General features: G+C 31.2%; 1 protein-coding gene across 5 annotated transcripts in view; it reads left to right on the top strand.

The window, feature by feature from the left end:
• TTLL7 (tubulin tyrosine ligase like 7) overlaps positions 1-11,357 on the top strand; it is a 143,552-nt gene extending 132,195 nt beyond the window's left edge. For 4 of the 5 annotated variants that reach the window (XM_086717406.1, XM_025912128.2, XM_086717404.1 and 1 more), the window contains exon 21: positions 6,554-11,357. In XM_086717406.1, coding sequence (XP_086573532.1) covers positions 6,554-6,674 — 121 coding nt within the window. In that variant the 3' untranslated portion in view covers positions 6,675-11,357. Of the gene's footprint in view, positions 1-5,606; positions 5,802-6,553 lie in introns of all 5 variants that reach the window. The other variant, XR_015254825.1, reaches the window with a different exon arrangement.
• Positions 11,358-12,788: the final 1,431 nt, after the last annotated feature.

The following is a 12,788-nucleotide window of genomic DNA, read 5'->3' as shown; positions in this document are numbered from 1 at the left end:
TTATAGGCATATTTATAGACAATTTATATAAATTGGCATTAGGCAAGAGGAAGGCACAAATTTAATGATATCAGTAACCATTTTGAAAAATGACAAAATGACATTAAGATAAACCCAAAGAATACAGAGAAAGGAGAGCAGAAATTAACAATAATGAAACAAACAATAAAGATTAACTTGGCCAAAATGTGTTTTTGAAAAGACTAGTAAAATTGATGAACAACTTGTGAGACTGCTCAAGAATACAAGAGCCAGAAATAGTTAACATCAAGAACAAAAATGGAGACATTACTACAGATCCTACAAACATTGAAAATTTTGTAAGAAAACAGAAACAATTTCATGCCAATAAATTTGGTAATTGAGATTAGGTTAACAAATTCCTGGAAAAAGACATATGTATTACCAAAAGTGACACAACTTCTTGTTAGGAAGTCTTATATAGAAATTATTAAATAGTCTTGACTATTGAAGAAATTGAATCAGTAATTAAAAACCCTCTCAAAGGTCACTCTAGATTCATAGGTTTTCACTATCCAATTCTATTAAGCCCATCTAGAGAACAGACAAGGAGGGAACATTCTCCAACTTGTTTTATGAGGCCACCATACATTTGATACTAAAACCTAACCAGGACATTATGGCAAAGGATAGTGACAGCTCAATCTTATTCCAATGTAGATGCAAAAGTCTTAAATGAAATATTAGCAAAATGAACCCAGAAACTTTAAATCGGATAATGTATCATGACCAACTTCTGTTTATTGCTTCAATTTAAGGGTGCAATAACAGTAAAAAGTGGTCAATGTAATTTTTATAGGATAAAAGATCATTTTAAAAGATACATATACATCACTTGATAGAATTCAGGGTACATGTTTTTTTAAAAATTCAAACTAGAAACAAAAGAGAAATTCTTTAATTTAATGAAGAATAACTACAAAAAACCTACAACCAACATGCCTAATGATGAAATGTTGAAGGATTTCCTTAAGAGATTAGGAATAAGACAAGATTGCCTGTTATTACCACTTCTATTTATTACTGTACTAGAGGTCCTAGCTGGTTCAATGAGGCAAGCAAAAGAAATAAAAGGCACTAAAGTAAAACTCAATGCTAGTGGATATGATTATTTCATAGAAATCTAAATAAATCTACAGATAAATTATTAAGTAAATTTAATAGTTTTAATGAAATCAAGGTCAAGAAAATCAATTGTATTTTTTCTATATAAACAGCTCAAATATGAAATTTTAGATACGATATTATTTTCAGTAGCATCAAAGAATAGTTAATACTTAGGAATAAATGTAACAAAAATGCGTAAGACTTTTAGGTAGGAAAATGTAAACTCTGGAAAGATATACCTTGTTCATTATTGGAATCAATATCATCAAATGTCACATCTCACATAGATCTGAACATCTCTAAATTCAGTGTAATCATAGTATAAATTCCAACAAATTATTTTTTTGGGGGGGGGCACAGTATTTCACAAAAGCTTATTCTAACATTTATATAGAAAAGCAAAGGGCCAAGAATAGTTAGGACACTCTTGAAATAGAAAAATAAAATGGTAGGGTTTATTAACGGTAGTGTACTAAGACTTTTAATAAGTTAAAGTAATTTAATTTAATAGTGTAATATTGCCAAATAGATAAATAGACCGACGGAAGCATTCAGAAAGTCATAAGTAGACCCAGGCATATATAGAGACTTGATTTATGAGAAAGGGAGGTACATTTGATTTATGACAAATGGGAAAAAAGAAATTTGTTTTAAAAAATAGTGTGGAGGCAATTAGGTTTCTAAATAGTAATAAAAAAAGGAAACTTGAACTTACTGATACCATGTACAAAAATCATTTCCAGTGAATTGACTATACAGATGTGAAAGACAAAACCAAAGATTACGCAGATAATATAGTAAAATATTTTCATGACTTTGAGGTATGCAAAGATTATAAAAAATAGGACCAAAAGTGCACATCATAAATGAAAAAATGGATTTTGCTACATTAAAATTAAGAATATGTGTTCATTAGAATATATCCTAAGAGGGTTAAAAAACAAGCCACTGAATGGAAGAAGGTATTTGCAGCCTGCATAACCTGTGTAAGATTTTTAGAAAAATCTTACAAACTTCTAAGAAAAATCAGAACAGTCTATAAAAAAAATGGGGAAGATACTGGAAAGGAGGGAGGGTGCTATAGTATAGGGTTCTGGAATGTTAGGAATATTCAGTTATTTAACCTGGGTATCAATTTTACAAGTAATCACTTTATAATATTCATTAAGCTAGACGTTTATGTTTTATACATTTTCAGATGTGTACTATACAATTGAGTTAAAGACATGGTACCATTATGGCCCTAGGCCAAGATAGCTTGAAACATCTATCTCAGAACAGGGGTAGCCTTGCCTAGTGAGGCTGATTTCATAACACATAAATAATATTTCACCTTTGTGCACTATTTCTTTGGCTCTATACTCTATTAAACAGGCATGGCAGAATCTATTGGACTCTTCAGAAGAGAAAACTGAAAACTGAGTCTCTTGGAGGTTAAATAGCTTATCTAAATCCACATTGCTAGCAATGGCAGAAGTGGGACTAGAGCTCCCCCCACCCCGTACCTCAAATCAAAGTTAAAACAATGGGACAATCCACACTCATTAGGATGGCTGCTATCCCCAAAATGCAAAATAATAAGTGTTGGTGAGGATATTTAGAAGTTGGAACCCTCATGCATTGCTATCTCAGAATGTGAAGTGATGTGGCTGCTATGGAAAACAATTTGGTAATTGACCAAAAAGTTAAATATAGAATTGCTGTATGACCCAGCAATTTCACTCCTCAGTATAAACCCAAAAGAATTGAAAACAAGTACACAAACAGATGCTTGTGCAGCAATATTTATAGCAACATTATTCACAATAGCCAAAAGGTGGAAACAACTTAGGTGTCCACCAACTGATGAATGGATAACACCATGTGATATATACATACAATGGAATATTATTCAAATAGTCTATATAAAAGAATAAAATTGTGACTCATGCTACAACATGGACAAACCTTGAAAGCATGCTAATTAAATAAGCCAGACACAAAAGGACAAGTATAGTATGATTTCACTTATATAAGGTATCTAGAAAATATCTAGACAAATTCATAGAGACAGTAGAATAGAGGTTACCATGGAATGGGAGGAGGAGGAAATGGGGATTTCGTGTTTAAGGGCAAGGAGTTTCTGTTTGGGATGAAAACATTTGGAACTATATCGCGGTGATGGTTACACAACCATTGTGAATGTATTTAATGCACTGATTTGTACACTTAAAAATGATAAAACTAGTAAGTTCCATGTTATATATCTTTTACCACAATAGAAAAAAAATTAAACACAGGAAAAATATTATGATGAGCTTCATTTACCTTTGTTCCCCAAACTAGAAGCTGAGTTTATTTTGGGGTCTGAGGGGCCCTGATCTTACTCTAGGACAATCTTGGAAGGTGGGTGTAGCTTAAGTTTTCAAGGCTAATTCCCTACCAGTCTTGTAATGCTCACATTCCAGAGATCCTCCGTGGTCAGCAATAAGTTGGCATTGACAGGCCAACCAATTCTACGTCAAGTAGAAATTAGACAAATACATGTTTTATGTCTATGTGATGGATATGTGAGGTTGTGCACACCTAGCCTCAGAGATGAGAAGTGAGGGTATAAGCGTGAGGTATTTTTCCTTGGTATCTACAAATTAGCTATTTTTGTACATCAAGATTAAGCTAGAGTAAAGGTAGAACTAAACTTTTCACATTTTTTTGGTGCTTTAACACAAAATCTTTAGATAGATATATATAGGCTATAAATGTACTTCCCAGAGATCTTCTTCTTGCTAAAAATGATCAAATTGTATTATTTAATATCATTGCAAAGAACATTTCAAAAATAATCTTTGATGTTCAGCTAGTGTGGAATCTCCCAAGAGATATTAATGAAGATTTTAAGGCATATAATCCATTGTGTTTCCCTGTTATGCTTTAAAATATCCCACAGCACTTGCTTTAGGGAAACAAAGTGTTTCTTTCAATGTAATTTCATATGCTTTTTTTAGTTCATACTGAACTTTTTTCCTCAGAAAAAGTTTCATTTTAGCTTTTTCTGCCTCTATTAAAAAGTTTAGGTTTGTGGATGTATAATTTTTTTCTACTTTCTAGGTTATTTTACACTTCATAGTTTTGAAAAACTGAGTATAATCATTGTATCCATTGGTTTTAAAATTGAGATTCACACAGAGAAATGGCCATATAATACAGTAGCTAGGAGCACTGATTCTGGAGTTGGTGCACATGGATTTGAATCTGAGCTCTGCCATTAACTGGCTGTGTAACTGTGTGCAAGACATTTGACCCCCCTATGCTTTAGTGTATTCATGTGTAAAATGAAGCATACAATAATATCTACTGTATAGAATTGTTCTGAGAAGTAAATGAGTTAATATTTGCAAAGCAATTGGAATAGTGGTGAGCACACAGAAAACACTAAATGTTACATAGGTTAAATAAAATAGTATAGCTACCCCTGGACTTCGTGTTCTTATTTTATTTTTTTCATCTGCGGAATGGAGATCTTGAACTCAAACAGATATGTGGATATTATTGTAATGTCAGTAGTAACTTTTGCTCAGAAATTCTTCAAAAGGAAGTTGGTAGAAGTTATTGTTTACTCTGAAAATTATCAATATAATCAGGATGCATTTTCAGTAGAAGAATAACTCTCAACCAATACAAAGTAGTGGGTTTTGGTCAAACACCTTATTTTCTTTTGCACCTCTGCCTTAGATAGGAAGGGAGTCTTTTCATGACAGAAGACGTCAGATTAATCATCATGATTCCACTAGCTCTTGACATAATAATTAATCCATATAAATTACCCAAGTGATATTAAGAAAATAATTTATATAATCTGTGATGTGAGAAATCAATTGTTTCATTATTCATCACCCATTGTGCAATTTTGATTTAATTTGGTTTGTTGTATTATTTTACTGCTCTATTAACTTAATGATTTGAGCAATTATTTATAGTTTGTGGTACTAGGTAATAGATTTAGAGGATATTATTAGATAATTCATGATAAAGTGATGTTTATGAATATTATAGAGAATTCCATTTTAATTTGAATGCTGTATGCAACTTGATCATAAGGAATTCACATTCTTCTATAAAATTCATATAATACAACTATAAGTGTAATTTTCTGTTGACATAGAGGTATAGTAATTATCAACATTATTTAATGTAGAATAGGTAGCTAATTGTACTCTTGGCTGTCAGTTTCTTTGTGTATCTCTGGAAGTGTGATACCGTTGCTGTTCTAAAGTCACGTGAAAAAAATAAATGAGTTGATGCTCTACCATTGTTTATTTTTTCAAAAATTTCAAACCTCCTTCTATTGCTGACTATAGTTTTGGAAATTCCTCATAGATGTCTTTGTCCTGACTTTATACCATGTCCTTCTCATCATTACCAAGACTTATACTTTTAATAGCTATGTTTATGTGCATTTGCTCATGTGGATTTCCTTGTGGATTTCCATTTTTCTCTAGATATATAGATTGGAGTGGCCTAATGCTAATCAAAGTTTTTCCAGAGAGAAACAAATTATACAGGTGCACATTCTTGTTTACAATTCCTTATTCTCAAATCTCTGAAAACTAAAAAGGAAGAGTAACCTTTTTATTGGCAAATCTGACCTGACCTGAATTGACATGAAGTTATTTATTGTTTTCATCCTGTTTATTGTAAGTATGCATACATTTAAATACAGAAATATTAATGATTTGATTTCAGGATGCTGCCCCAAGCCCCCATGGAGATATTATATCATATATAGTATATACACTATATTGTTCTAAAATCTGGATAATTCACGTATTTTCAAATACGTTTGGCTGCAAGGATTGCATGTAACCTGTAATCATGATTGTTTTTGGTGTTCTGTTACCATAAGAACTATGTGGTCTAGGAATATAAATTTTATAGTTATGAATTTTAATCTTTAATTTTTCTCTTAGATTACCTTAGTCCTAATATATTGATGAAATGTTTTTAAATTATAACTAGTGGTTCCAACATCCTTGAAACAAACAATAATTACTAATGTGGCTAGCCAAATTCTCATATCACATACTTTTAAGAAATATTTGACTAGTTTCACACATTATTTATAGAGATTAACAATGAATTCCAAATTAACATGAGCCATGCAAATAGTTTCCTAGCATGTGAGTATAATGGCCCTATATGGGATGTCTTAGGACACTGAGATCGTCATATATTGCATCTATAGGCAGCTCTTTAGGTAAGGCTTTTATGAGCACCTTCCCACCTCCCCACCTCAGTCTGGGAGAGGGCATTTTTTATGTTGAATGCATTGTTGTTATAGTATTGTTTTTCATGTAGGATATATAAAGTATTAACCAAGAACACTTTAGTGAGACATGTTCATATTAACTTGTTTGTGAAAGTATAACTTTTTAACTGTCATTTATAGGTATTTATTACCAGGAAGTACACAATTCTTCATGAGAACACCAACCTACACCTTGAAATACAGTTCACCTGGAATGACTCGCTCCAATGTTTTGTTTACGTCCCGATATGGCCATTTGTGAAACAGAAAGGAAGATCACCATGGATTATGCATAATAGCAATTCATTTTTTCCCTCCAATTTAAACATGCAAAGAAAGTGACCATTAAGTGCTGTTTTATGTATATATGACATATATGTGTGAAAATATATACACATGTGCACTCAAATAATACATATATATTTATTATAATATATGAAAGAAGAATTAGCAGAAAACTGGATATAAGACTTAACCTTTCTGGAAATGTAATAAACCATGCTAAAATTGTTTACACAAATATGTGAATGTCTAGAATTTGCTAGGTTTATAATTAATACGTTCCTACTAGAAATGTTATTTTTGCTGCAGAATATATAAAACAGAATTGATCTTGAAGATCCCATTTCAGTGTTAAATTATTTTCTAGACAACACATCTTTTGACTTGAAAAAGCATTAATAGTATAATACCTTATTAATTCTCTTATATATAGTAGCCATTTAAAATGAAAAACAAAGCTAGAAGCCTGGTGTTGCTTGATGATAGGATTAAATATAAGACGGGTTTATCATTACTACAGCACACTGCAAACTACTATAAAAATCCCAACCTGAAATTCCCAACATTTTTATTTCTCCATATGAAAATTTAGCTACTTGTGATGATGTACATTTTCAGTAAGGATCTAGTAAGATCATATAATGACCTAAAATGGAAGACAATCCAGTGGGTTAAAGTAAACAAAACATAAACTAGCTTTCATTTTTTATGTTTCATTGGGAGTCACATAAAAGAACAGAAAATGATGGTAATAACAAAATCTTTCCATCTGATTTTTGTATCTCATATCACTCACTTTTATTTGGAAAGTATATCTCCAATGGGTACATATGGTTAAATACAATTTCTTCTGTTCTTCAGAAGTAGAAGAGTTGACATTTCAAACTCATTTTGGAGTTATAGGGTAATGTGTCACACTTACAAGTCTCTCAATGTTGAGACCAACTAACATTGCAAAGTCTAATAAAGAGTTTCACATTGTACCATAGAAAATAATCTAAATTATTGCAAATGGAAGATTTGGATTACTAAATATTATTAGTCATGGATGTACCCTTGAGAATTTTCAAAAATCAAAATAGAGTATGAAGTTTTCTTCATGTGTAAAGTTATTCTGCATGAATTTCTTAGCAGTTTACTTCCTTTTCTTGCTTACAGTTTCAAAAACGGTGGGTGAGCATTCAGTTTTCCATAAAAATATCAACACAGCAGTATCATTGACATGGAAGTCCTTAGAAATTGTGATATTCATCTTTTAGAAGTTTGTTTAAACTTCTCCCAACAGTCTTATTTTCTCACAGATGCTAATTATTGGCAAAATGTAGGAAAGTTTTACCTTTTACTATCCTAGAAACTGTTTTCAGTAAATCAAGAAATGGCCCCAAAGCAGGAGAACTTAAGAGAGGCAAACTGTCCGGTTTTACTTTACAAATTGGATAATTAGCAACCTGAAGTTGTAAGTTAGATACATTTTGCTTTTAGAGCCATATTCTGAGGCTGTGATAGGCTAAAATAGGTTTTTCCTTAAATTATCGCTACTTGATTCTTTATGACTACCTAACGTCCATATTCCAATAGATACTTTTCCTTGCTAGATGCATCCCAAAGAAGAATTTGTTATTATCTTTGTGGAAAAAGGGGATGAGGATGTCAGGATAAAGGAAGTTACATTTTAACTCTGAGTATTTGTGACTCCACTTTGTGAATTACTAAATTCATTGCAGATTTCTTAGAATTAATAATGTAAAAATTGGGATATTACAAAATCATTTTAAGAGTGATCAGCAAGTGGGTCTTTTCATGAAGTATTTTTTTAAATCATCTTTGTTTTAAATTCATGATTTCTCCATGAATGAGACATAATTTCAAGTGTCTGGTATATGATATCAACCCAGTTTGTTGGTCACTCACTTGCATTAATTTAAATCAAAATGGTTATTTCTTATGCTAGAGTGGGTGCTTTGGAACTTCTGTCCTCAGTGATAGAAGACTAAAATTTTTATTTAAAACAAAAAAGAAGAATGTTTAACATGGGGATGAACCCTCTCCCCCTAGAAAACACATACACACACACACACACACACACACACACACACACACACACAATTTAAAAACCAAAAATAAGTTAAAATGTGTGAAACTACCCAATGAACAAATTTCACTTCTCTAGCTACTTAGAGCTGGCTTTTTTTGAACACCAGAATTTTATTGCTCACATTTGCATATTTATACTGATCTAGTTTGATGTGATAAAGTTGTGAATAAAAGCCATGTGCTCATTATTTATATATGCTACCTGGTATGCTGTGGACTATGGTTACTATAGTGCTTATTCCCTAATGAGAAACTAAGAAGAGAAGATACACTAGTAAACCATGAAAGTCTCTAGCGGCCACGGAAATGTTTTAGAGGTATAAAATATTCCTTAGTTTTTATTATAAATTTTTTATTCATAGGGTTAAAACATATTAATATAAGTGATAGTACGGGTCTGATTCTCTCTCTCTCTCTCTTTTCCAGGAGAGAAAATAACTTTATTTGAAAAACTCCAGAAGTTATTCAATATTCACAGGAGTTTTTAGTAGGGAATTTGGGTTACTTAAGTTGAAAGTGTATCTTCATTCTGTTAGAGAAAACATATCTCTACTCATTCTGTTAATCTAAGATCAGAATGCTTTCCAGAACCGTATATGATTGCAATGATTTCCAGAATTATATAAAAAGCAATCTTTATTTTAAATCATCATCTATGAATATGGTATGAGATTACAGATTTGTTTTCACTTTAATTATCAAGCATTGTAATTAATTAGCATTTGTTTTATGTAATCCAACTATTGTGATTCATATTTTTATTTATTTTTATTAGCAACAAATTTTATTTTACTAGCATTTCATTTACCTTGTGTGTATGAAAATGAAGCTATAACAGGATCAAATATGGAAATAACCTTTGCCAGATGCAAAGACTTATACATATTTTTTCCATATGTCTAAATTAGGTCTAACTACACAAAAATTGCCTACTAGTTTCTCCTCCCTAAAACTAAAATGAGCCAAACTCAGACAGAAACAAACAAAAAAACACTCAGTTTTCTTTTCATGTAGTATTTACAAACAACTAGATGATAGTGGCTTGTAGACATCAAGGATTTCATTCTAATTCTCTTTTTAATTTGGAAAGCATATGATTATAGAATTTCAAGTTGGAAGTTATCTAACTTGAAATTTCACATTGTAATATAAATTAATCCAAGTGCTTTTGTCTTTAGCATGTCAAAGCCATTATGTAAAATTCTTTTTAAATCTAAACATACACATTATTTGACCTTTTCAGTGTAACAAAAATTGATAGTTGCATAAACTCTATTATTTCTAGGTTTCTATAAAGCACTGATTCATTTTTAAAAGGGTATTCTTTAAAAATAATAGCAAATACCTCGAGAAGAGTGACAGAAAATACCTTCCTTTTCTTTTCTGTAATGCTAATTTACATTTCAAATCTTAGCTTACCTAGTTTTAAGGGCTAAGCAATAAAAAGTGTAACTTCAAATAGTTGTGTTGCTGTGACTTAATTTTTGAAAATTGGCTTTGCTCTTTAAATTGAGAAATTTATGTTTTCAAGTTCTGAATTAGTTATGTAAATATTTTGGGTTAATAGTACTTACAAATAAATTAAAAAATTAGAAATATATTCATGATGAAAATTTTATTTCTTACACTGCTTTTTATTTCTTCCTTTTTTCTTTGCTTCTCCTCATCTTCTTCACTTTAAGCTCCTTTTGAAGTTTTGACCTTTGCGTGGAGAAGGTCAAGAAAAGATATCTGCTGCCTTTTAAATATTGGTTTTCCTTGTATTTTATGGTGGTGTATTTTTGCCTCGGCAACAGTAAAACTTAGATAAAATGTGTTTAGATCAAGTTCTATTCATCTGCTATTTTTAAGAACCAAGTTTCTACGCCTAGAAAGCATGGATTGTCTAGACCATTTGAACCAAGATGTATGGATACAAAGAATAACCTTGCAACCAAAAAGTAGTATATTAAAACTTATTGCACTCTTTGAGATTGTTGCCCTTTTTTGGTGATTTTTCGCCATGTCATAAATGGGTGTATGGTATATTGAAGGAAAATGATTCGGGTAACACATTTTGTACTAACTGCGCTGTATTATCTAAGAAGGGCTACATAAAACTTTTATTTTATCCATCCCTACTAACTTGGAAACTGTTGGTAAAATCATTATTCAACAGACTAATATTTTTTAAATAAGTAAGAAGGCTTACTTTACAAAAGTAGTCAGATAATGCTCTTATTTCTCTTTCAAAGGCTAACAATGGCAGTTCTTGGTCCTGAACTGGTTGGTTCATCCAATTAATACTGTACACGCTACAATATCGAATATTAATAGATTTGCTGAAGATTCTGGGTTTCAAGAATAGCTTGAAAGCAATACATTTTGCTACCATGAATCATGACTCAAATTATCCCCCATGTGCTTTACTACCTGTGTATGAATGCAAATGTTGTTACAGAAAATATGCTTGAAATGTCAACACAATGTGCAATTACTATTGCATTGTCATGCTTTAGCATGTGATATCTGTATGGTGAAGTTATTTCAATTACTATAATAAAAAATGTTTAACATAAGAAAGCTACAACATGTCATCAAATGGTTATTTCTGTTTTACACATACACACCGTGTTTTTAGTAGTGGAGGAGACTGGTCAATTAAGCTTTCAGGTGATGAAATATATTTTCACAGTAATTTTCTTCTGCTGTGTAGACAGCAATAGCACTATGGGGATAACTTTACCTTCTATTAAAGTCAGGTCGAGTAAACAAAATTGGTGTCAGTTCTTTTCCTAGTTAGCTGAAAGGCAAACCTTTCTAAAATTTAGAAATGATATTTTCATATGTCTCTAGTATCATTCCTTATAACAAAGTATTACTAATCTGAATAGAATTATATTAGCATCTTAGTTATGAAGTTTATTTTTCTTAAGACTTTATCATTTTGTCATCGTTAAAACATCATACTAAGCCTCAGTAAGAAGCATATCCTAGTCTCATCGCCATTCATACCATTGTTCTTTAAGGTGATTATACAGAAAAGTTTAGAATATTTTTCCTTTAAAGAAAGGAAGCACTTCGGTTATAAATCCTGTCATGTGGTAGGAACTTGAATGCATGAATGCCTTTGTTTTTGGAATTGACGATAACATGGTATAAATATTGACTTAAAAATGGTTTTAAAAATTTTAAATTATTTTTATAATGTTAAAGTATTCCATGAATGCCTTAAAAGTTAATTTTTTGACTTTTTTTTCAGTGACAGGTAAAGATGAGGCTAGTGTGGGTAGTTTGGTATCTCCTTATTTTATCAAATAATTTGTAAGATATATGTATAAATTCAATTAAATGACTAGACATCTTTTTAAATTATAAAATAAATCCTGAAATAATTTCAAGTGTAGAAAACTTCATACAGTGCCGTAAAACTAAAATAACACAGCTATTTTGCAGAGAGGAAGGTAATAGGTCTTTAAATTAATTTGGAGAGAGTTATCCCTTCATGATTATTCATGTATGTATAGAATATGGTGACAACAATGCCTATCACCATGATCCTGTAGGTTTGTAAAACATTGGGTGTAAAATTTGGGTTGTGTTTCTCTACTTTCAGGACCTGAGTCCTTAGTATCTTAAGATATGTTGAGAGTTTTCAGCAAGAGATTAGAACGTACATCAGTTTCTAAACTAATTTTACTATGGTACCTTTCATTGAAATTCATTTCCCAGGACTAATCTTCTGTTGACCAAACTTTGGAAAACAAAAAACTAAACCATTCATTTATTAATAAAGTAATCAAGGTATTTACTTAATCATTTATCAAATATGCACTGGTGGTATAATTATGAGCACTGATAAATCTAGTGCAGGAATTTACTTGAATCTGTCAGTTGAGAAAGAATTGGTCATTTCCGGAGGAATCTTTGAAGCAGGGTTTCAACAGGGATGGCTTGATCCAAGAATGATGGTCACAGGTAAATTACCTTAATGGTAAACCTGAACTGTATTAGACATTTG

Source organism: Puma concolor, chromosome C1 (assembly GCF_028749965.1).
Source record: "Puma concolor isolate L17-30 chromosome C1, mPumCon1.1.hap2, whole genome shotgun sequence".
Lineage (NCBI taxonomy): Eukaryota > Metazoa > Chordata > Mammalia > Carnivora > Felidae > Puma > Puma concolor.
The sequence above is the reverse complement of the archived record's forward strand: the minus strand, read 5'-3'. Positions and strand labels throughout refer to the sequence as shown.